This window comes from Scomber scombrus, chromosome 13, assembly GCF_963691925.1.
Source record: "Scomber scombrus chromosome 13, fScoSco1.1, whole genome shotgun sequence".
In the NCBI taxonomy this organism is placed as follows: Eukaryota; Metazoa; Chordata; class Actinopteri; order Scombriformes; family Scombridae; genus Scomber; species Scomber scombrus.
Window position 1 is genome coordinate 10,544,081 of NC_084982.1, and position 26,812 is coordinate 10,570,892.

A 26,812-nucleotide genomic window follows, 5' to 3' on the forward strand; every position below is an offset into this window, starting at 1 on the left:
AAGGAATATTCAGCATGAAACAAAAGGCAACTGTTTTCATTACCAATGAGTGGACAAGGTGAGAGTCACAGTGAAAAGGTTGACATCTGCGCTTATTCATCCAACAGTGGCAGAATGGGATCATCTCCTCCCACAAAGCTTGTCACGATTATCAGGAAACACAATAGATCTCAATAGGCATGTGGCTTCAAAAAGAGGTGGCAGACGCACACAATAACACACAAATACAAACACAAACACACCCATCAGCATGAATGAGTTTTTTGTTAGGTCAAATGCAAGATGCAATCAATATTTTTGCCACAAAAACTTACTTTCAGGTTTCTATGCCTTTTTTGCCAATAAAAACACCATTATCTGTCAATTTAAATCCAGACAACTCATGCAGGCCTACACTCATCAATGATGTAGCAAGCATGTATTCACATTCAATAGTAGTAATGTTTGTTACGCTTACAGAAGAGTGTAAATGGACAGTGCAGCAGCAGCAGCACAGTATCTGAGCAAAACACACTGGCTGGCCACTTTACCTATACAATCCAATGTAACCATGAACTATTAAGAAGCTTATAAATGTTCAGTTTTTGTTGACACTGTCAGAAAGCTGACACTTTTATTATTGAGCTTGTAGTAGGTGGTGGTTTTGTACTGGACATTTAATACACAGGTGTTTTCAGTATTTTGTCTTCAGCTATTTACATTCATGAGTGATGAAAAATATTACAAACACCTTTCAATTGAGCTAAAGGTAGGGGTGGATATTGGGCCGCTCTACAAAACCAATACTTTTGTTGCTGGAGTCCGCTGAATGTGTTAACAGGCAATGTGTTCACTAACACTTTCACCATAACAACTTTAAGGTGATAAATAAAAATGCAGTGTTAACACTTAAGTTTGCTCCACTGTCCCCAAGTGGCCATAAATAAAGCAATACCAGTTTAACTGAAGCATATTAAACTTACAAAACAAACGAAAGAGAATAGGATATCTCGTTTCATCATGTTTATGTAGTATTGATGACATATATAAAAAATAATAATAAAAATATATATATATATATATATATATATTTTTTTTTTTTTTTTTGTAAACCTGGATGTTAGCAGTAGCCTAAGCAGGTATCTCACAAAATAACTATGATAGCACAAACTTACCTTAATGAAATGAAGTGAAGTTACTTGGCGTCTCAATGAAGCCTTTGGGACGGGTTAGGTCTGAAGCTTCCAACAGAGGCCTCCTCTTTGAGCCAGGCTAAAGGAGAAACTACACTAATATGCAACAGGAAACTTCCTCACTGTAAACAGAGCAGTTGGCTTATCTTTCAAATGCTACCTTCATGAGCAGCAGATGCTTGAAGTGAGTTAGCAAACACAGTGTGACACATGAATCTGTGAAGTATAGCTTAAAGCTAGAGTGCGGGGCGTTTATTAAAATGAGCGGCCTTTACATTAGTGTTTCAACCATAGACTGTATGGTTTCAACATTGAATCTGTGGTGACATTCCCCCGCTGGTTGTACCGGTTGTGATACAGCCTGTAGCCCAGAGACTTCCTCCAGCCGAGCTGGCTAACTCAGCTAACTGGAGCAATAACATAATTTAATCTTGCATCTCTTCTAGACTTTTTAAAAGTTATCGGACAAATAGACCAATTTCTGAAATCAGTCACTTCACGGGGTTGAAATGCTCAAAACAATTTATCCACCGTATAGCCACAAGAGTAGCTAGAGGAATGCAATTAGGCAAAGTATGACCCTTCCTAGCTGATATTTTGATAGTTTTGTATCAAATTACATACAACCAATTGAAAATACAATGAGGTTTGTATGAGTCCCTAAGTGGCTCTAGGGTAATGTCCTGCTGTGCCCAGTTGGTGATTTTATTTATGTGTTGTGTGCATGCCATGTGTACCTGAGAGTGTTGTGGATAAGTGGCATTGTCAGCAAGAGACACAGAGAAATAGTTTCATTGTTCATTTGGAATATATTTAGTGGCATTTCAAAGTCATTCTTCCAAAAACCCATTTATTTCTCCCAATGGACAAAGGCTCATCTTTTTGCAGTATTTACATTATACAGTACAAGTTCAATATCTCTGTACAATTCCCTTAGGATGCCCCAAAAGACAGTCAAATTGTGGAGTGGTCAAAAAGTGGGAGATAACACAAAAGATGAATTCATGTAAGTGGAAGAGACCCAACAAGAATCAATTCACAGAAAATTAAATAAGAAGTCATGAAATGTCATGGGGTTGAAGTTCACACTTGTCCCAAGGCTTTGTGTAAATACCGTTTCTGTACCACTGGACAGTGTTCTGTTAAATGATTGTAAACACAGGGAGAGCAGCTCCAGTGGTCTTCCAGCCAGGCTGAACATGCCAAAAAGACTAAAGATGTATGTTGAAGTGATGGGACATACAGAGGAGGATGTTTGCGATCTCTTCACCTTCTTGCTTAGTGTTGGAGGAATGTTTTTGGGGAGTAGATAGTTGACCCTGTTCAACATCACAGCTCAATTTGTACAGCACTCTTGCTCTCTTGCTCACACAACCAACCTGAAATTACATGAGTTTCTCATGCACACACAGCGCAAGCAAGCCCTTACATATACACACTCCACTTCAGATGGAGGCACACAAGAGCATCACAGGTTTGTCTCATCCCATGTTGGGTCATTCATGCTCTTCAACACCCTCCTCACAACCTTTTCTAGATCCTTGCGTGCTCTCTGCTCTTCTTCCAGTGACCTCTTCATCTTCTTATTATCCTGTTATGGAAAATCAATCATGTCAGTCGTTTTGTTGTAAAACAGATTGGGAGAAGACATTTTGTTTCCTAACTTAAAGTTTAGGTGACAATATCGTTGGTCTATATCATTTGAAGCAACTCGTTGATTTAAAGAAACAAGAATATTCAAATCTGTTTAATTCCACTTGGCTCACATTATGCCATCTGTTTACTCAGAAAACACATTTTTAGATCTGCAAAATGGGTCATTTGAACGGTAACTCATATATTTGGTAAATCACATCATCGTGATGTATTTCCTCACCTGTTTTAGCTCTTGAACCTCATCCCTCAGGGCATATACCACATCCACTAGGCTCCTTCGAGATAGAGATGTTATTATTACAGGTCAATACATTTGTAATGCCCACAAGACTGGTTGTTAAACTTAGAGCAGTAACATCACTGAACCAAAAGCAGCTGGTTTACCAAAACACTTAAAGTTAAAAGTTTTGGCTGGCAAGAACCATTTATGTAAAGTATATGGGTGGTAAAGAATTGAAATATTCTTTATTTTTCTTACTGTGAACAAATCCAATGAGAAGATAAACTTTATCCCCAAAAAGCCCAATATAGTTTATTCCCCTGCACCATTGACCTCCACTGTTGTCCAAAAAGGCACAGCTGAGGCACACAGTTGCACTGAGCGGCATGTTCCTCTCTGACGATTCACATGGGTACTGTAGTTTATTTTGAATCAATCCCACATATGTACACTATCCTGCTGTCATAAATACTCACCAGTGCAAAAAATGTGACCTATTTTAAAAGATTAATGTCTTCAGTAGGGAGGATAGGCTTGGGGCAGCGTGCTACAAACAAGATAGTAAAGTTGGAAAGTACAGAGACAGACTAACTGGTTTTAGTCTTTACATGGGATTTTACACTGACTCAGGGTAAAGGTGAGACAGACTTATGGTCTTACTTCTCTTCTGCTGTGCTTTGTCCATTGCGACTGGAATCCAGGACTCTCTCCTCTCCGGGGATGATCACATGTAGACCTGTTTCTCTTCGTGGTCCTGTTTTAAAACAGAAGAGCACTCAACGATTGGTACTTTGCTCTGTCTCACCTTGCAGTAAGATGAGTCAACACTGAATCATCCTCTTCTAACTTCTTTATTGGAATGACTGGCAGCATAAAGAGAAAACAAACATACACCACATTTGGTAGTAGTAGCGGGTTAGTCATGCAAAGACCAAATATCAGACAAAAGCCAGAGGAAAATGAAAGGAGATGAAAGGCTGTGGAACTATCTGGCAAAAAAGCCAAATCCATTAATACAATCCTCTTGTCAATCTGAAAGTAATGATAATTTTCACTCTCCATCATCTTCCTCAAATGAAAACACACACCAAACACAATCAGATTCTAACAAATCACCAGAATGCCAGTGTCTACCAAATGACAGATTTATTCAAAACTCATAATACAGCGTTAGGGACTTGAACACTTCAGAATTGTAGAACAAATACACTGAAGGCGCTGTTTGCAGATAAGACATGGTCACATGTGTGAACTGAATACATCATTAGAGCACACAGAGGACAATGTTGGTCAAAGACAGTTAGTCTCTTCACCCTGCCTGTCCCGAAGATTGACTTAGTTTCTTAAACCACAGAATACACCTGTCACAAAGTATAGCACATGATATAAGGACAGTGATATTCTTAGCTCAAATACTCATAGAATGGATTCTTTTTTCTTGCTCCTTGACAACTAGTATTTACAGAAAGGGAGACTATGTGCTCTTTATATTTCAAGTCCACTCTGACAGTATTCTGAGGTTGAATGAGTAGTTCACATAGAAATGTTCCCGTATAATCACGGTCTCTTGTTTCTTTTTTACCCTCATTGCTTGCAAAACACTGAAGGTGAGCATTTACACTACGAATGAGCATTTACTTTACAGTAACACTGAATACTTAAGTCTACCTTTAGGACTATATCATACACACTGTAGGCAGACGACAAAAAGTACAGAATTTAAACAGATTCTATCCCCCCCACCCACTGGCCCGTTACATGATTGTGCAAAATAATTCAAACACTTCATGTTATAATTTCAGTGTAAACTATCACACAGACCAATAAAATGTAAAAAAAGAAAAAATTAAATGATTCTTCCAGGGATCATTTTGTAAACATTGACATACATAATAAAAAATAAATTAAAAAAAGCCTGTATACAAAATAATGAATACAATAAAGAAATCATTTCAGAAACAGTAAATTCTGTAACATGGCCCAATATATTTCAAATGTCACTCACATTGCTTGCTGTAAGAGGATAGGCTCTAAATGTATGCCGACCTGTACTTTTAATACCAATACTGTAAAAATACTTCTTTCATAAAAATAGTAATAAATGCAAGAGATAGTATGGGAAGCCTCGTAAGCCAGAAAACACAAAGGCATGCCTGGCTTATGACGCAGTAGCATAGGTGCTAGTTTGTTGTGATATCTGTTTTTGACATTATGCTAATCTGGTCAAATTGTCGAAGTCTGACAACCGCTACGCTTAAAAGGAATAGCTCGACATTTTAAGAAATGACTAATTTGCTTTCTTGCTGGGAGCTAAATGAGAAGATTGCTACCATTCCCATATTTACCTGTTCAATATGGAGCTAGAGCAAGCTGAAGGTTAGCTTAACTTAGCATACAGACTGGAATAAGGGGAAACAGATAACCAGACAAAATTGGTGAATGTAAGTTTGAAACATAAAATTAGATGTGATTTAGGATGTTTAGCCTAGCTTAGCATGATGACTAGAAAACAGCTAGCTTGGCTCTGTCCAAAGGTTAAAAAAATCCTACCAGCATCTCTGAAGCTCACCAATATGATTAATTTAATTCATTCAATTAGTGAGTTTTAGAGGTTCTGTTAGGCAGATTATGTTACCTATGCTAAAAATTCCAAAGAAATCCCAAAATGTCCAACTATTCCTTTATCTATCAGGTTACATCTCCTATCAAACAAAGGCTTTTGGTTTATATTACGGGACAGTATATGTATTTGACTGCAATTTTAAGTTCATTAGCATCTGTCTGTTAAGGTGTGCCTGCTTTAAACTTTTTATGTTGCTAATGCACTAACATGACAATTATAATATAAATGCAACCCTGTAGAACCACTGACAGACAGTGACATTACTGGGTCCAAGGGCAGACTTTAAAGGATGATGCTTATGAGACTACACAGTACATTAAATGATTTAAATGAAAGACTTAAAGGATCAGTTCACCCAAATCACAAAAGCATATTTTATCACCTACCTCTAGGTACATCTTGTCATACGGATAGTTTTGGATTATTTGTCCAGGTTTTGAAATACTATTTCTGGTTGTTGTTTTTTTTACATTTCTTCCCCTACAAAATTTAAAATGGAGGTAAATGGAATTGCAGTAGTGGTGATGGAAGCAGTTTCATTTAACAGTGAGGTTTGTGTATTATTGAAGTAACAGGGACATTGTTTTTTATTAAAGTGTTGAATGACATTAAATGACTGGAGGTCAGCAAAAATAACATTGTCAGAGGGTGTTAAGTTTACTAAATGTACTTTTTCCAAACTGTAAGAACTACAAGCACAATTCCACTGACCTCCGTTGTATTGAAGATAAAAATGTGATTTTTGTAACTTGGGTGAACAGGCCCTTTAAATTCACCATTCTTAGTCCACTAGCTCTTGTTCAGTTGATAAAAGCTTGACTAGAGAGTGAAGTATATGTCACAATCTCCTCTTCCTGTAGCAGCTCCAACATAAAATGGACTGTATATCGTTCATTATTTTATTATCTTATTATGATTCCTGTCGTTTATCTTAGCAAGGATTTGTATTCTATAGCTTTATGTCATGTTATCTGATAAATTCCTACTAGGACTGGTACAATGGATGCAGATTCAAATTATGAATAAAAGCAATGATATAAAATTATAAGAATTTGGATATTACATTTGCATGCTGCTATATTATCTGGCAGCAGGGGCATATATGCCTGAACCTGTGCGTGTGTGTATGTGGCCTCTGTGCTATGTTTGAGCATACATACTCTAAAAACACATACTGGAGAGAAGTAGTACATGATAAATAGAATACACTCGTTCCTGAATTACATCTGAATATCAGACAGGAAAAGCTCAGTCCCCACCTCTCCCTCCCCTGGATCTCCCTCCCCTATATTCCACTCTAATGTCCCTGTACTCTCTGCTAGGAGAGTTCCCCACATTTATGGTCAAACAAGGGGAGTGGTCACATTCAAGATAAATTAACAAGAATTACCAAACATTTACTGCATGACAACTACAGAAAGAGAGGAGGCACATAAAAGGGAAAGTGGCAAAGGCAACAGGGAGATGCTTTAAACATCTTCAAACTGTCAAAAATAAATAAACCAAATAAGTTAACAAAAAAATGGACAAATATATAATAGAAAATAAATAGATAAATTAAAAAATCTAGTTTCTTTTAATACATTGAAGGTAAAAGAGGTAAGCGCTGTACGTTACATTACAGTACAGCGTGGTAGTACTGTACGTTCTTTAGTTCTGGTGAGAGATGCAGCTCTTACGCGGCACTGAACCCATCCTGTAAGTGTGGGTGGTCCAAATGGAGTCATAGTCAGAGTCCTCCGAAAGGTCAGAGGTCAATTCTGGCCTTGACATGCTGCTACGGCGGCCCGGCGAGTCCACGCAGGACCGGTCCACGTCAGCCAGCACGTGGTTGTGCATCAAGTCAGTGCCCTGCCAGGCTAGTCAGGGAGGGCCAAGTTGATGTGGCGGATGTAAAGGAAGGAAATGGTGGGCAAGGGAGGAGGAGTGACGGTACAGGGGGAAGAGGCAGCGTACGCAACACGCAACAAATGGTAAATCATAAAACCAATGAGAGATGCAGGATGGGATGATGGAGCAAATCAGAATACATAGAGAGAATTACAACGCAAACATACAGTATGGAGAGAACAGAAAATGGAAAGAAAAGGATGAACTCAAGGTAAACCAGAGCAATGCCAAAAAGTGAGGAGTGGAGGAGAGACAGAAAGAAGGAAAATATACTGTTAGAAGGATCAGTACAGAATACCAGTGTTAATGAAAGGCACTGAGTAACAGAATACAAAGACAGCAAGATACAGCCGTAACTATGCTGCGACACCAAGCTGCGGTATAAACCTCTGCTTGCACATGTATAAGTCAAATTATGTATTTTCTTACTGGAGTTAAGAGTCTGCCTGGTTTTGGCACTGGTGCAGTATGCCTCAATAACTTTTAGGATCTGGGCGTCTTCTTCCAGAGCAGCTGTGCCTAAAGAAGAGGGGACACAATAGGGTTAAATGTATTCTCATGCTTTTGTGCCTCTCAACAGTCTTTCCCTCCAACAGCTGTAACGTGTCAGTGGGTGGGTGGTATTTGCTAAAATTACAGCATCTGCAAACATTAAAATAATAGGCATTTTGGAACTTACACTGATTAACTTTCTTGCCAAGAGTTTGATGAGAAGATTCATACCCCTCTCATAGCTGTCAATTAATTATGAATATGGAGCCGGCAGATGATTAGGTTAGAATTAAGACTGGAAGCCAAGGGAAATAGCTAGCCTTAAAAATCTGCCTACCAGCACCTCTGAAGCTCATCAATTAACACATTATATCTCATTTGTTTAATCTGTGCAAAAACAGAAATGTAAAAACAACACATTTGGGAGTTACAGCACACTAGCTGTATCCCTGCTTCCAGTCTTTAATCTAAGCTAAACGTCTCCTGGCACAAGTTTCATAATTAACGGGCGGAGGTCACAGTGGTATCGATCTTCTCATCCAGCTCTCAACAAGAAAGCAAATAAGCTACTTCCCAAAATGTTGAACAATCCCTTTCATTTGAAAAATGTAATTCTTATTTTGGTGTATTTTTAGTTTAACAACATTTTTAAACGTACTCTTCCTCAAGGCAAATTCCTCCTCAGACTGCTTCCTCTCAGGCTTGCGCTTGGGCAGGAGTTTCTTGACACTCTTAGGACTTTTACTAAGATCCTGTAAATCCAAGAAAAAGAGAAAATTATATGACATTAGAAAAAAAAACAAAAAAAACATGAAAATGTCCAAACTATATATAATCACGGTCCCTCACCTCCTTGTAGCAGAGGGCGGCAGAGGGCCGTAGTGGGGGTGCAGGCCGCAGGCAGCTCAGGCTCCAGGGTTTGGGGGTGTTTGGGGGTTCCAGTGGACCCCACATCATGGTGCTGTGGGACGTTCCATGGGAGGAGGGGTGAGGCAGGGTGTGGTAGGTGGGGGCCACTGTCATGGCCCTTCCCTCAGCATGCCGGGATGGGGTGACAGGGTGAGATGGGAGCTGAGAAACAAAGCAACAAGTCCTATGTAATAACACTTACTACAAAATGGACAATTGTGATCTTCTGTGGAATAATAACTGCTCTTAAATAACTGATTAACAACCAGTAAAGGCATCTGCAGGGGAGCTATGTTCACAATATACTGTTCAGCATGAAAGATCACTCTTAACTTAACATAATATATCAAATTAAAACGATTGCCTGTAATGCAAAAGAATCACTCAAAGTGACAAATCCACAAAGAATTATCATTCAACTCTGAAGAACCCTCAAACTCTTCAACTCAATGATTGGATCCAGCAAAAAAAAACTAATAAACCTGCTGTACACTACCTGCCCAGCACTTAACAGCAGACAAAGTTAGTGAACAAAGCTGGTGAACAGAGTGGAACATTTAGCAAATAAAGACTAATAAAGACTAATTACCAACCAAGACAAAACTGCTCCACCATATGATTCCTTCCTGTTTTTAATCAACCTAAACCACAGTAGAGCATTATATTCCATTAAGCTGCAATCCTACAGATAGGTTTATAGATTTTGAAATGGGATTAATTGTGATTGATCATTCAGCATGTTTCAGTCACCTATCAATGTGGCCTATTGTGGTTAAATTATCATCATTGATTGTTTTTTCATAAGGCTGAATGTCTAGTATGTATTTGGATTCAAAAGCAATTGTGTATTGTGTAACACAAATAAGCCCCTTCACACAGGGTTGTATAGCAATTTTATATAATTGCTGGGCACTACTTGTACCAGCGTCTCATGTAATATTGATGTTAGGGTTCTCACATATGAGAAATCAACATATACCGTATATTTATAGTGTTCACACCACATAGGCCTAAATGACTAGAGAAAAATCAGGTTTGTGTGAGTATGTAATCATTAGCTCCTGACCGTGTGGCAGGGAACAGTGAGCGGTTTGTGGCTGGGTGCTGTGGCTGCAGTGTGTTTGATCTGTCGGGTCAGGTGTTCCACCCAGTCCTGCAGGTCCTGCTGGTTGGTGCATGCCACCAGAAGACGGTCAAACATTGTACCTGCAGAGAAACACACAATGTTGTTAAAGAAATTATGAGTAATAAATGCAGCATTAAGCAAAGCATGTTGTTTATCTTAGGGAACCTCACCACTGAGCTCAAAGGCATTTTTATGGGCTTCACAGTCTTCTAGTTTGGTCACCGTCATACTGGCCAGAGGCAATTTTCCCTGAATATGAAAAACACATAAGACTCAAGACAAAAGAGAAAGGACCAACACATGTCCAGTATTCTGAGGTTAAACACCAGAAGGGAATCAGAAAGAGACTCTAAGAAAGTCTTTATCACTGACCTGGAATATGAAGCCACTCATCCTCGGGCTGGCAGACAACATGAGGAGAACGTGGGGGAAGAGCATGAGGTAACGCTCACTTTTCTCCTGGTTAATTAGGAGGAGGTTGCAGAGAGACAAAGACGTAAAGAAAGAGAAAAAAGTTCAAGGAATGGGAAAGAGTAAATGCAAAAAAAGGACTTGCATGTTTTGTCAGCTTTTATATCACCAATATTATGGACACATTTGACGGGCAGTTCAAAACAAAGTAAAAAAACATTTTTAAAAGTCTAATAGAAAAGTTGCAGCAGTGTGAATTATTGAGTGAGAATTATCAAGACACAGGTGGAGAGTATTTTAACATACCATGTGATTTTGCTCTGGGAATTATCAAAAGAATTCCTGTTTGAAATTTACAGCATACATGCATTCACTCCATCTCCCCCAAAGTGCAACCTTGATGTGGCATTTTATATACCATAACAAACACAGATAACCGCAGGATGTTGCTGCATAATGCATTTTAGGGCGTACTCACACTAGGCAATCGTACCGTGCCCAAGCACGTTTGCCCCCTAAAATCCGGATTATTTGGCTAGTGTGAGTGCAAGTGTACCGTGCTTGAGTGTTAATTGATCAGCTGTGTTAATTGATCGGCTATGTTGTGTTTTACCAGCGCACAGCACGCGAACACACACCTGTGCATGTTTTATGAGAGTAAACTGTCTATATGTTCTTGTGCAATGTGTGTGAGGTAACCGTGCTTGAGTACGGTACGGTTGGGATAATGTGAGTGCAGGCCAGCGGGGGACAGGGGAGGGGGGACATCCGTGCTTCAGCACGGTACGGAACAACTGGCCCTAGTGTGAGTGCGCCCTTACTCTGCAGTATCAAGACCTGGGGTTCTTAAAACCTTTTTGAACTGGTGACTGCTGTTACAGGCCTGCCAACCACACACTACTATTGTGATATTATAAACACATAAATTATTCTGCTCTTTATGTCCCCCACCTCTTCCAAAGAAATTCAAATTTTCTTAATTTCTCAAGCTCTCTCAATTTTGTTCTTATTCATCTTACCTAATCAGTTTCGATAATAATAGGAACATAGCACATGCTGTGTAGTAAGTGATGAGGAAAAATGCAGCAAAGACATTTATAAGATATCATTTCCTCATGGCCCAAAAGACCACTGGACCACTGGACCACTGAACATTTGTTCAGTGGTCCAGTGAACATTTGTTCAGTGGTCCAGTACAGCTGCAAAGCTTCAAACTATATAATGTGAACAATCTGGCAGAGTCTGGCAGATGGAGAGAGGCATTCTCATATAAGACGTTAGCACCATCTACTCTTCAACAATCTTAAATTGTTGTTCTTGGTCACTGTAATTGTTCTTCCTGTGTGTGTGTGTGTGTGTGTGTGTGTGTGTGTGTGTGTGTGTGTGTGTGTGTGTGTGTGTGTGTGTGTGTGTGTGTGTGTGTGTGTGTCCAAAGCCTGATATATCACCACTTAATGAAAGTCAAGAGGTTGTGACATGTAGCACAACAAGCTAGTGAAGCATTGTAAACAAAACTGCATTCCAACACATGCACAGTGGCATCGAATGACAAGTAGGCTAAGTTCATTTTTAGTTTGGCTCTGCACATGAGATTTGTGGACAATAACAGAACTATAGAAAATCACCATCTTTGAATATTAGAATGCCATTGCTGTTCGAAGTCGACCTTTCAATTAATTATTATGTATCTCTGTCATTTAGTAGTAGTAGTTTTAACAGTATAGTGTTAGAGTGAATGCCATTGAATCATGATTTCAAAAAATGTCTGGAAAGATGTCAGTGTTGATAAATCTTTTAAAAGAGGTACACGTCCCTCATAATGAAAATGTTTGTAATGTGTTCTCATATCATTACATTACTAACCCTAACCACAAATTTAAAGAGGTGTTTAAAAAGAAGCTCAGTCACAGAAAACTGGGTTGTTAAAAAGAAATCCTCCTTATGGAAGTAAAAATACAGCTAAAAAGATAGTAAAGTTCCAGGCTTTTCCTTTAAAGAAATAAGCATATTTTACCACTGATGCTTTTGGTGTTGATCCATGATCCCCTGATCCCCTGATCCCTATGTGTTAGTGATTTTGAGCCAAAGCCATATTCATTTAACTGTATATGAAGTGACCTTAGATATGTCTGATTATTTTGTTGAAATTATCAACCTGTAGCATTTATTTTGATCTAATCTTAAGAAATCTCCTTTTTCTTCACTTAAAATGACATATTTTACTATTAGCCAACAGTTCTTTACATTTGTGAAGTCCTCTTGATTAATCAACAAACTTAATTCTTGAGGACAGTTGTATTTAGTACTTAAGATTACGTAAATGTGCTACACCATTAAAAACTTTACAGTTAATTGAATAACATGATTTTGGTAAGTTATAATTAAAAGTAATAAAATGTTTATATAAAGTATATTTAATGCATTTTAATATATCATTCACAGCTTAACTCAGTAAAGTGCATAGGTTAGGCCATATGTAGTTAATCACTATTAGTAGCAGTAAAGTGTAGGTGAATGGTGCTTGTACCTCTGACCCAGGACTGTGGACTATGACCTGGCTCATGTACAGCACAGAGCCCAGGGTCTTAATGTCGTCGCCCTCCCACAGCCGGATGGACTCAGTAAGAATCTGCAGCTCCAGCTCCTTACGTTTTCTCACCTCCTGGCACTGGGCCTGGCACAATGAATACAGACAGTTACAATCAAAAACCTGCTATTAAACACACAATTATGTAAGGTCACACTCTTCTTGACTGACTGAAGGAGGAAGTGTGTTTAGCTTACAGACAGATTTTTGAAAGACGCCATGCACTTCTGAATGTCAGGTCTGTCAGGAAGACTCTCCTGCAAAAAAGGAAACATGTTGGTTAAAAAACACATTACATAATGCAACATCACCACACAGATGTTTACACACAGGCACACACCTCCATGTGCCTCTCCAGCTCTTTGAGTAAGGTGGGGTATTTGTCCAGTCTCATAAAGGGTTTACTGAGGCCTGTGGTCAGGGTGAGGATCCCAGGAGTGACAGCACCCCTTCCCTCCATAAACTCCCCCAAAACCTCACTGCAAGAGGAAGGCAAGAAAGAGACAGTGAGACAAACAATTAATTAATTTAGCTTATCATGTTGCCTTGATGGCCTACAATGATTGATGAGACATCATAAACTGTGTTTACAGAGTTTGCAGCCAACAATCAGATTTTGGTTTTCCACTATCCTGTTTCAGATTGGGTCCAAAATGTTGATCCTCTACTCTCGTGTACCGTATTCTTTCGTACTGTAACCTGCATGGAAATATTTCTTTCATTTTCCCTCCTTCAGTTGGTTATTTTTCTCTCTATAAAAAACACTGCCTCCACTGCAGTTGTGTTGATGATGAGTAGACTGCAAACGGCGTACTTTGTGTCCACTAAACTAGACTTTGCTCCCACAATCAGCAAACAGCTGATACCTACAACTGTAAAATAGAGATCAATTCCAACAACTGAATGGAGTTGATGTGTAAACTTACCCATGCTGGGTGAGCACATTCACTGCAGAGGGGTGGTTGGAGCAGTAACCAACATAAAGAGCCTTCATCTGTGGCATGAGGTTGAGAAAGAAGCCCCCCACCCTTTGCTGACTTTCTGGAAGCCTAAAGAAAAAAAAAGAAAGAAAAATAAAATACACTGCAGCAGAAGTATATGGCACGTTTATGTGTGCTATGAGCCAAAAGCACACAATATATAATATATTCCACTGTCTATCCTTCAATCCAAAATCCCTGTAATACAGTGGCCCAACACTAGATGCCCCTAAAATTATATGATCAAACAGAAAGGATGCTGTTGCAGTGGAGCTGTATTTGCTGGGAGGGACTGACTTAGTGCACTCCTCCAGAGACTGGACGAGCATCTGCTGGAAGGTGCTGATCTCCTCGAGGTTGCCCAGAATCAGAGACACATCTGAGCTGCTCAGTCTAAAGGAAAAAAAGATAGGAAAAAAACAAAGTGGTGACAACAAATTCAAAACTAATGTGCTAAAAACCTGCTTTATTGTTTAGGAAACATGCAAAAATCTGGTTATCCAGGCTCCCGTAACACAATAAAAACACTGGTTCTGGCTTCGTCATGCTGTACTGTATGTGTGAATGAGTCATACTTGTCAATGCTCTGAAGAGGTCGCAGGTAGTTCGTCATGAGGCTCTGAAGGTCCTTGGAGTATTCTGTCTCTGTTTCTAAAATGTTCTGCAAAACCTAGAAAGAGGCAAAACAGCTTCAATTTAGAAAGTGTCCATATTTCAAGAACTGAAGATGGTCTTTTTGAAACAGCTCCATTCCTTATTACTGTCATTCTTTGATGAATTAGTGCCTCAAATTTGAGTCATTAATCCATAAAATATTGTAACACCAGATCAGTGTTCATTCATCCACCCATGTGTAACTGATGAAAATATTCCAGGGATGGGTTTCCCATGGATGACCAGAGTGACACTGACCTGTACATATTTGCTGGCAAATTAATGTTCAGTTTTTTAACACAATCAACTCTAACACAAAATATTGAATTATAATTATTTTTAACAGTTGCCTAAAATCAATCATGAGTACCAAATAACCAGATATGACCAATGTGTGTGTGTGTGTGTGTGTGTGTGTGTGTGTGTGTGTGTGTGTGTGTGTGTGTGTGTATAGAAGTCAGAGAGAGAAAATAATGAATTCACTTTGCTTTGAGACAAAATAGGTTTTATCCTGGTCCTCGATGTAATTGCTCTGTAGCATCAAGAACTTACAAATAATGAATAGAAAAAGCATTGAAACTGGCACAGCAAACAAGGAAATGGTCAGTCACATTAAGGAAATGAGTGGCAGACACAAGTGTCTGTTACACTTTGTGTTTGTGTAACAGACACAAAGTATGATTTCAGATTACTGTAGTGCTGTGTACTTACCAAGTTATAGTATGTCTTGCTGATTGCAGAAGTGTCAAAGCCTTTAGGCGGGCTTTTAAGGGTGCCGGACTTGGGAGACACTTGTTTGTCTGTGGCCAGAGAGACAAGAAATTAATTAAGGCCTTTTAAACACACATATGCCAAGCATTTTGTCTAATTAGGCACGAAAGTGAAACAGTTTCAAAGACTACAGGGTCACCTAACAAATGAAATATCATGTGTGAAAGTGGATTAGTAGGCAGTGTTTTGTCCCTCTGTGTCCTGCCCACATAAATGTTCATTCTAACCATCTTGTCATGACATGTAATTCCCAAAATATTTCTGGAAATGTGGTGATATTAAAACAATAAATAAATCAAGCATATTGCGTCATTATTCCAGGGAAAATCATAACATATAAATGTTATTTTGATCATTGGTGCTTAAAATCCCCAATTACATGAAATCCTTGCATTGGTGAGTTTAATATCAAACAGATACTCTGTGGATACAGAGTCGCCATCACTTGCCAGCACAGCAGGCCTTGGGAAGCAACAGATGTGGGGCTGTGTTACTGTCATAAAGCCAGATGGAACTGAAGTGACAAAGGCAGCTGTCTTATTGTGTACTGTTTGTAAAAAAAAAAATTCTGAGAGAGACGTGATAACGTCTGTTTAGAATATAATTTAATCTTTCAAGCTGCTGTGTGATCATTCCCAGAGGCATGCAGGGGTGGAGACCTTTTTGTAATAATGTGTTTTGAGGGATGCACCTGCCTGTATTCATTTCTAAGTTTGAAGGAAGCATCACATGTTCAGCAATTGTATGAAAAATCCTGATTAGAGCATCTCTACCAAGTAACACCATGAAATGTCTGGGAGAGGTACCTACCAGAGCCTTTGACTTCACGGACATAGTTGCTAGGAAACCACCCGGACCTGCCATTGAACATCCCCTCCCACCAGCCACCGTCCTCCTGACGAGTCACACTGATGATATCACCCTTGTTAAAGGTGAGCTCATCCTCGTTGTTCTGCTGGAAGTTGAAACGCGCCTTCACCAGCAGCTGTTGTCCACTGTTTTCTGACATGTCCTGACAAATGAGGCACAGAGGGAAAGAAGCAAAAGGCAAAGTAAGCAGTGAGTAGAAATTGGATCAAGTGTTGAAAGATGGAAGAAATGTAAAGTTCAAAGAGGAAAACAAGTGTTGACAAGAAGAGTTTTGCTATTAAACTAATCACTTTTTATCTATCTTGTGAAACAAATCCTGTAAAACATGTATTATTCATCAGTTCCACCCCTCAAGCAAAAGCTTTAAGGTGCAATTTATTTTGATTTCTCATTCGTTGTTTTCCTGCAGTTGTTCATTGTTTTTCTATAACTGATAAAAACCAAGCTTTATCTTCTAGTAAATGTATCCATTTCTAACTAACAAAGTGTTTTCGTTGACTGATGGTTGGCTTGACGGACTTGTGACAGACAGGGGAGAGTATCAGCTAGTTTTTTCAAAACCAGTGTTGCCTTTAATTCAACAAATGTGCCACTTCAACAATTCAAGTGTTGATTAATATACAGTGGAGGAAATAATTACTTGATCCCCTGCTGATTTTGTAAGTTTACCCGCTTACAAAGATATGAACAGTCCATAATTTTTATGGTAGGTTTATTTTAACAGAGAGAGACAGAATATCAACAAAAAATCCAGAAAAGAAACATGAAATAAAGGTTATAAATTAATTTGTATTTGATTGAGTGAAATAAGTATTTGATCCCCTACCAACCAGCAAGAATTCTGACCCCCAGTCTTGTTATGTGCCCATGAGGCACTCAAATTAGTCCAGTCCCTTTAGGAAAGGTCTCCTAATCTCAACTCGTTATGTGTATAAAAGAAACCTGTCACAGAATCAATCTCTTCCATTCAAACCTCTCCACCACCATGGGCAAGACCAAAGAGCTGTCAAAGGACGTCAGGGACAAGATTGTAGACTTGCACAAGGCTAGAATGGGCTACAAGACTATCAGCAAGAAGCTTTATGAGAAAGACACCACTGTTGGCACAATAATTAAAAAATGGAAGAAATACAAGATAACAGTCAATCGCCCTCGCTCTGGAGCTCCATGGAAGATCTCACCTTGTGGGGTAAAGATGATTCTGAGAAAGGTGAGGGATCAGCCCAGAATTTAACGGGAGGAGCTTGTTAATGATTTTAAGGGAGCTGGGACCACAGTCACCAAGAAAAACCGTTGGTAACACACTTCGCCATAATGGATTGAGATCCTGCAGTGCCCGCAAGGTCCCCCTGCTCAAGAAGGCACATGTACAGGTTTGAAGTTTGCCAATGAATACCTGAATGATTCAGACAAGGCTTGGGAGAATGTAATGTGGTCAGAGGAGACCAAAATTGAGCTCTTTGGCATCAACTCGACTCGCCATGTTTGGAGGCAGAAAAATGCTGAATATGACCCCAAGAACACCATCCTCACTGTCAAACATGGAGGTGGAAACATTCTGCCTTGGGTCTGTTTCTCTGCTAAGGGTACAGGAAGGATGAATGGGGCCATGTACCGTAGAATCTTGGATGAGAACCTCCTGGCCTCAGCCAGAACACTGAAGATGGGTCGTGGATGGGTCTTCCAGCATGACAATGACCCAAAACATACAGCCAGGGCAACAAAGGAGTGGCTCAAGAAGAAGCACATTAAGATCCTGGAGTGGCCTAGCCAGTCTCCGGACCTTAATCCCATAAAAAATCTGTTGAGGGAGCTGAAACTTCGAGTTGCTAAGCAACAGCCTCGAAACCTTCAGGATTTGGAGAGTATCTGTAAAGAGGAGTGGACCAAAATCCCTCCTGAGATGTGCGCAAACCTGGTGACCGACTACAAGAAATGTCTGACCTCTGTGCTTGCCAACAAGGGTTTCTCCACCAAGTACTAGTCCATTTTTGCTTGAGGATCAATACTTATTTCACTCAATCAAATACAAATTAATTTATAACGTTTATTTAATTATTTTTTCTGGATTTTTTGTTGTTATTCTGTCTCTCTCTGTTAAAATGAACCTACCATAAAAATTATGGACTGTTCATGTCTTTGTAAGGGGGTAAACTTACAAAATCAGCAGAGGATCAAATAATCATTTCCTCCACTGTATCTTCTGTAGTGAACTGCTCATTTAACACAAAAGTCAATTGTACAGTCTACAAACAAAAATCATTATTGGTAGGCTGCAACTGATGTACTGTGCTATCTATCCATATATTATGACATGATTTGTATTTTATGACAACTTGGAAGCAGAAATGTAATATTAAAATACAATTACTGACCTACAACACTGAACTGACTACACTGGACCCTTATTGATTTATGTGTTTATGTGACAAAAACACTTCAGAATATGGTTCAGATACATTGCTACAAACTATGGACTAAAATATTGAATGAGCATCTCTTCAAGACACTCTCAGGGTAGTATTATTAGTATCAACAAGTGTTGGCCTTACCAGACTGCGAAACTGGTTTTGCAGCAGCTTGGAGGACCGGGCCAGTGAAGCCTGAGAGGACAGCGACTCAAAAGACTTGATGCGGTGAGCTGAAGAGTGTCGGGCACACACTGAATCACTGCCCACGCCAATGTCTGTAAAGAAAGAAAAACATAAATACACCAGACTTGGTATCTGCAGTCACTGCCCACACACTCAAGTCTACCAGCCCGTCTTTGATAAAACAACCACTACATGCATTGTGAAACTCTCACACACTGCACATGTTTTGACTCAATCTTTATTTCAATCTTTATTTACTCACCTGCCGTCACTTTATTCAGCCCTACGAGACTGCTCAGCACCTTTGAGAAGTTCAGTCCTAGCAGCAGGTCACTCGCCTCGAATGGCTGTGAGTGAGAGAGGACAGAGAGAGGAAGAATCAGACAACAAGCCATCGGCAAGCACATTTCCCTTTTAAAGATAATCGCTAATTCCAGTGCAGCCTCACTGTGTCATGGCTTGGCCACGCTGGAAGCTCTGAGCAGTCAATCCATAACTCTCTTCATCCCTGACAGAAGGGGTGGGCGAAACTCACAACCTCAGCAGATACAAGTATATCTGCAGCAGCTACAAACAGACACTATTTACAGTCTTCTTGATGCTGGTTGAATTATGTGTATTGCAAAAGCTACTGGTACATCCTGAATTCCCCTGTCTACTTTAAGAAAAGCACAAGCATTAAAAGGATAATGCTGGCTATTCTACATTTTTATTGTAGTTGACAAAGCCCATTTTAGGACCAAAACCAACAATGAATTTATCCAAGTATTTCCTGCACAGCAAAAGACTGATATATAGAGTTAATTGGAAAATACTGCAATCCAATCACTTCTTCAAACATCTTGCTAAAATCAGGTGTAAATGCAAAGACTCTTGATCAGACGTTATAATGATATAAAACATTAGAATATACCCATCATATCTTAAACTGGCATTAAATGACATCATCGACCAAAAGATATATTCAATTTAAAATTATATAAAATAAAAATGATTGATGGATTACCAAAATTGTTGACTAATCAGTTAACCAACTGTTCAAGTAATACTGACAGAGCTTATTCCACGGATAGTGCCATAGACCTCCACTGTTGTCCAAAAGGTTTTAAAACCGCATTAATGAGCCATGGTGTTGAACAGGGTGACATGTTCCTTCATTATTAGGAATTTTGAGTCTATTCAACATGTGCCATCCTTCTGCTGTTCAAACTCACTAGCACACCAAATATGATTTTTATCCACAGCTGAAAACAGTCCCCAGCTGTTTTAGTACAGTTACATATCAAACCTCAACACTTTTTCGGTACCAGAACGGGATCAACTAGTTCCCAGCCTGCTAGCAACTTTCTATGTTATTTTGACACATATCATTTCTATGTGCTGCAGCCCTTGGTTGTTTTCAAAGGACTATTAAAACCACATCAGTGAGCATCAATGTTGCACAGGGTGACATGTTCCTTCGATACGAAGGATTCGAGTTTGAGCTTGTTAGTTTGTTTAGACTCCAAAGAAAGTGCTTCCCTAGTTTGTTTTGCTGCATATCACAACCTCTTGACTCTGTAGTAAAGTTCTTTAAAAAAAAAAAAAAAAAAAAAGGAAAATGTCTGGATGAGAGTCTGATTGATGTGACGAGCATGATGGATTCATAGAACTGTGCTTGTATGAGCCGCAGTTCAGAAGATACAAATATATGCAACTGAAATACAACGCAGATGTGCTAAAAGGGAGAGACTGAGAGCAACAGTCACCATTAATGTAACCTTGGTCTAAGTGGTAAGTGCTGATGTAACTTTATAACTTTATAGCCTCTAGCCATCAACAGCATATCACAGTAGCCAAAGGGAAACATTTCTGTTATGTGTAATCATGTGGTCCAGACATTTCCACAACCAGGTACAGAGCACAGAACTTAACTATGCTATGACAAGACTGTTATTAGTCTTTGAAGATGTTTCTAAACAAACTGCCATGCCACCATAAAATGACACCCAGCGCAAGTTGCAACAGTGTGACTCGTTGATGTGTTAACAGTTTTTGGACATCAATGGAGGTCTATGGTAAGGAGGAATAAAATATATGCACAATACTTTTAAGTAGGATCAATTCATTGTTGGTTTGGCTCTACATATGACATTTGCAAACATTAAGAGAAATACAGAGAATTCAAACAATACCCAAACCAATGTCTGAGTAATGTTTACTAAAAACTGAAGTGCCCACCTTTTAAAAGGAGTTCCTAAGCCTTTTAAAAACGTTATATTTGTGTGACCTAATTTTAAAGAAATGTCAAAAGCAAATAGGACTGAGGCTCAGAGCCACAGACTGGGCAAGAGAGTGGTATTGAGAAACTGAGTAATACTCTGCTGGTTTTGGTCATTTTAAGGGATTTGTTGACAACAAGAAAAATTTAAAATAATGCCAGCCTTATCCTTTAACTGCAGTAACAGCGTAAAGCAGTGTGTGTGCATGTCAGCGTGACTCTCACTGGCCTCTTGGTTTAGTATGAATGGCAGTGATTGTATCTCTGCTGATGACTGTAGTTGTTCTCTCTCTTCCTGTGTAACGGCTTCAAGTGATTAGTAACTCTCGCTTCAGTAATGGAGGGTGAGTGACTGCGAGATAGGAGTCTTTTTCATCTTCCGCTCTGATTACAGATATGACCCAAGGGAATATGTGTATTATTGTGTGTGTTTGCAAAGAGAGTTTGTGTCAGTGTGTGTGTGTGTGTGTGTGTGTGTGTGTGTGTGTGTGTGTGTGTGTGTGTGTGTGTGTGTGTGTGTGTGTGTGTGTACAAACTACTGGAAGACTGACTGTCCTTGCAATCATTCATGTGAAAGCACCCTCGCCCTCACCCGTCTAGACTTTATACATATCTGCAACATTTGAGCTCATCTGCCAACTTATAACTCATTCTAACAGACTCTCCAATAGAAGAAAGACCACCAATTTCTTCCCAGTGAAACATGATGAATGATGATCATTGAACATTCATTGCAGGGACATAATGAACATGACAAGCTTAGACATGTCTTGTAGACCTCATCATCACAGTCTCAAAGCAGGCAGAAACATTAATGTAACACCCCTCTGTGACTCAGCAAGCTACTGGGAGCAAATTGCTCCAGCACATGTCGTGATTGAGGAAATGAGTGTTTACCTGCACAGGGTGTTATAAGCAACAACTCCATGTATGCTTTAGTTAATGGTTATACATAAATGTAAGTGCACTGGAGAATATACTTAAATTAGCATCAGGACAATAACGCAATACAACTGTGTACAGCAAGAGAGATAAGAGTACAAACAGTGAAGTCATAATATATTCAGACAGTGACATTGGTATAAAATGTGTTTAACATTCAGCATTAAGGGTGTTAGACATCCATATTGAGTGGGCAGCATAGGTCCACAGTCCTTTCTTTAACACAATCCATAATCCTCATTCCTCACAATTTTAGGACATTGCAAGAGGACAACAATCCTAAACATACATACATCAGGTAGTCAAGCCAGCAACAGTGCAATATTCTCCACTGGTCATGTCAGTAACCTGACCTCAAACAACTGATCATGTGTTTCAGTTCCTGAAGACCAGACTGAATGCAAAAAGTCCCCAGAACAAGCAGGAAGTGAAGATTATCGCCCGCCCGGTACTGGATTTTTGAGGCCTGATATCATCATTATCTGAGAGTTTAAAAGGTCTGGTTTGATCTGACAGGACAGCCAATTTATGGATTTAGATCTGGTAAAGATTGCTGCAGAACAACTTGCTGTTGATGCCTCTGGATCAAAGATTTAAGCCAATCATTCACTGCAAAGCAAATTAAGGCTGCAACGATTAGTCAATCAACTATTTTGATAATCGATTATTCATTTGTCCTTTTTTATGCAAATATGTCAGATTTGCTTGATTTATCAAAGTGATGATTTAGTACTTTTCTTTGTCATACATGATAGTAAACTGAATATCTTTGGGTTTTGGTTGTTCGGACAAAATGCAACATTTAAACCATTGACTCTTAAATTATAGTGGTGATTGTCATTGTTTTCTTACATTTTATTGACAAAGAAATTGATCAATGAATTGAGAAAAATAATCAGCAGATACAACGATAATGAAAATAATCATTAGCTGGAGCCCTAAACCAAACTAATGGCGCTTTTCCACTACACAGTTTCAGCACGACTCGCCTCGCCTCTACTCGCCTCGACTCGGCACGGTTCCTTTTCCATTACAAAAAAGTACCTACTCAACATGGGCGGGGTCGTCATAGCACGGCTCCACGAAACTGCCGTGACTTTGTTTTATACGCGACACAAAACACATAAACAATGGAGGACATTGAGGCAGTGGTGTACTTGCTGCTGTATGAGGCTTTCTGTCACACACAAAGCAAGAAAATTGAGCCGTATGGATGTAACTATGGTTGTAACGCTGCTGCCGGTATTTAAAAATGCCGGGTTTGATTCTTGTGTGGGACGGCTCATGACGCTTCCAGCGACAACTACCAATCAGCGGCCAGCAGTGTGTCGACGTCACATTTTAGTACCGGCTTGGCTCGCTTGGAACCTCACCAGAGCAGGTACTAAAAAAGGACCAGGTACCAGGTACTTTCCCTAGTGGAAACGCAAAAAGAACCGAGGCGAGTCGAGGCGAGTCGTGCTGGAACGGTGTAGTGGAAAAGCGCCATAAAGTACCTAACTAAAATAAACAAACTAAATATTTAAATTTTAAGTTTATCTTTAAAAGTTTTGGGGACGTTGTATTAAATCTGTGTCTGGTGTTAAAAGCCTAAAATGTATCCAAAGTATCAGAACTTAAGCCACATATTCAAATGCAAACTGCTGGAGCAAAGAGCAATGCAACACAAATGTGACTCACTATGTAAATACCTCACAATTGTACTATGTGTCCACAGTGGTTGCTTTATAATACAACAACCTTTTGTTAATAGCAAAGAACTGAAGCTCTCTCATTAGTGAAGACAAATCTGTGATTACTGTCAGGGAAGGCGGAGGGTGAGGTTACGATTCCTGAGGGACCAGAGGGGTCATGGGAACTCTAATGATCACTTCCTGTGGCCAAACACATTAGAAATGAAAAGTTAGTAACAGCAGCTGAGCGAGTGTCAGACCTGGTCTTCGGCGTCTAATCAGGAGCAAATATACAAATTAGATCCCGACTGGACATGTAAACACAGTTGATGCTCAGCCAAACGTCCAGCTTAACTCCATCTAAAAGAGGCAGGTCACGACTGCAAAAGCACAGTGCCTGTCTGTCTGTCTGTCCTTCTCATCTAAGCGGCCACTGCTGTAATCTGCAGCCGCAGCTACCTGAGGTCAGAGCCAGCAACGCTCTGGGCTCTGGAGAAGATCCATCTTTGCTCTACAGATGGTGAGCCAGAGGACTGCCAAGTCCCAAACTAACTCCAGCACGCATGGACTAAACATAGCCTTCAATAAAAAGATAGGAAATTGGTGACAGTGTTGGCTTCTCCAGTGAAGAAGAAGGTCAGCATCACATAAACCAGCAGATAAAGGAGACTATTTGACTGTTTGCTACAAATAAAACTGCAGATTATTCCATTGCTCAAACCTGTCTCTGTTGTGAGCCAAAACAAACAGAGGCCATTTTCAATAAAATCATGATGGATCCCTGGCATTCCTGCCTCTACTAAAACTACAAAAGGGCATGTTTCAGCGCTCAGTATGACAGGGCTCCGTCTCATCCCATCTCCACCTCTGTTCTGCGGCTGGAGACTAACTTAAAGAGGGGCAACGCTGAGGAACACTGACTGGCATTGTCACACTAGTGTGGTTCAATGACCCCTCTATGCACTGGCCAACACACAGCAGTACACAGCATGCTGTCCTCAATTTGCCTAAGATATGGTCGTAATTCATATTAACCATGACTACAACCTCACTCAAACATTTCTATATATGCCTGCAAGGGCGAGGTGGACATGTTTAGACTTTACACCTTATAATACCAAGACTGTCATTACTATGTTAGTACAAGACCACAGTCCTGTACTGGTGATAGCTAGTGTTGTTAGGGTTAGCAAAAGAAAAGAAAGCTACAGTGTTGTTAGCATAAAAAAAGCTTATACAATGGCTCGTGTGAACTGGTGGTGACAATACAGCCATGCACCAGCCCGAGGACAAAGCTGTGCATTAATTAAGGAGTGTAAACAGTCGCTATAGTTGCTTCTAAACGTGTAAATCATACACCAGGACATGGAGACAGGCTACAATGTCTTCATTGTATCAATGGACGACCCTTGAAGTTGCTAAAATGTTGCAAATGTGTCACCACTGGACGGACAAGCTCTTTACCAGGCGATGGGTGATTGTTCTCAGCTACTAGCTCACTCCTCCTCCCTCTCCGTCCCGTCCGTCCACTCCGTGAACCCATTGTTTATGGTATCTCCTCTTTAACACGCACACTCTGCGTTTCAAACTTCACCTCTCTCTCACGTTGCAATATGCGGACTCGTGTGCTACGAACGACAGGTAAAGCACAAAGACTTACCTCGACGCGGAACGATGTGCAGCCCTTGAGAAACTCCTTTATGTTGCTCAGGCACTCGCCGTCGTTTTTCGGTTCTTGGTAAATCTGAAAAGACGGAGAACGCTGGTTAGAGACACGCTTCCACTTCACGCTGCTGGTTTCTTGCTTTTCACACTGCGGTTTTGTGAGAGTTGAACAGCCCTAAAAATATGCTCCTTCTTGGTCGACACGCATTCTACAGTATCTCTGATTTGACACTGCGGGAGGCTGAACGCAAGTCCCGCAGCGGGGAAGTGGAGGAGGCTGTGGAGCTGGGTCGAGGGAAATGACGTTGACTAATAGAGATCACCACTGATGTTGTAACTCTTGTCTTGTCCAATAACCTCCTTCAACACAGTGGATAAGAGGACAAATAGATACTTTTTTACCCTCACTGATTGGGAATATGGGTGTATAAAATCACAGAAACACCTCACAGTATGGCAGTATAATTCTATAGCACAATACAGCCTCCAAAATGGACATAAAGTCAGATGAACATATTTCTATAACATCATAACAATCACAAAATTTATTGTGATTTATTGTGGAGCTAATGCATTTTAGGTCTACAACTTATGATTTTCATTATATATTAAACTGTTCATTTTAGTTATTTGCTCAATAAATCAATTAGTTTGATTTGGTTTGGTTTGTTTGGATTTGGTTGAGTCCAACATTCACAATCCAACATTGGTTCATTTGCTATCATCAGGACTTAAGAAACCAGAAAATATTCACATGTAAGAAGGTAAGACCAGTATATTTCATCGTTTTACTTTTTTTCCTTTAATTGAAGGAATGACTAATCGTTTAATCGACTAATCATTGCAGCTCTAATGTATTTGTTGTTAAGGGTACCAATTCAACTATCCAACCAATAGAGCATCTTAACATTTGATACCAACATCAATATTTGAGACTTAAAAATATCTGATAACTTCATTTTTTTACCCACAACATAAATAAAAAGATATGAACAAACTGGGACTTTTTTCAGGTTAAATATAAATATGTCAGTGCTTCATGGTGAACAAACAATGTAAATTATCTTTAGTATTTCTGCACTGAAATTTCAGATTAAATTAGATGATATTAATAATCCACAGAGAGGAAACTAGTAGGCTATGTAGATACCCGTATATATCCACAATAAGCTAAAATCTGCATTTTTTTAATGCATATATATATAAGGTATACAGAATCCTGGAATTAATCAGTGACCAGTGTCTGAGGATTAACAAATGTAGTCACATAGCCTATGAGACATATCTAAAGTATGAAATAATACACCAAAAAATATC

General features: G+C 39.5%; 1 protein-coding gene across 2 annotated transcripts; it reads right to left on the minus strand.

Annotated features, from left to right (window-relative positions):
- Nucleotides 1–1,974: 1,974 nt before the first annotated feature.
- On the minus strand, nt 1,975–25,669 carry arhgef7a (Rho guanine nucleotide exchange factor (GEF) 7a). Of its 2 annotated transcripts, XM_062431211.1 has the most exons (21): nt 25,491–25,669; nt 19,218–19,302; nt 18,914–19,047; nt 16,302–16,503; nt 15,432–15,520; nt 14,642–14,736; nt 14,364–14,459; nt 14,013–14,135; nt 13,427–13,565; nt 13,284–13,343; nt 13,027–13,173; nt 10,461–10,547; nt 10,259–10,337; nt 10,029–10,168; nt 8,903–9,124; nt 8,712–8,805; nt 7,991–8,080; nt 7,351–7,530; nt 3,709–3,802; nt 3,049–3,103; nt 1,975–2,763 (listed from the first exon to the last, which is right to left on the minus strand). In XM_062431211.1, the coding sequence occupies exons 4-21, from the start codon at nt 16,498–16,500 to the stop codon at nt 2,641–2,643; spliced, it is 2,112 nt and encodes a 703-aa protein (XP_062287195.1). In that variant the 5' UTR covers nt 16,501–16,503; nt 18,914–19,047; nt 19,218–19,302; nt 25,491–25,669; the 3' UTR covers nt 1,975–2,640. The 2 variants fall into 2 exon arrangements, with proteins under 2 accessions (XP_062287195.1, XP_062287194.1); XM_062431210.1 differs by lacking the exon at nt 7,351–7,530 and having other exon boundaries at nt 1,976–2,763.
- Nucleotides 25,670–26,812: the final 1,143 nt, after the last annotated feature.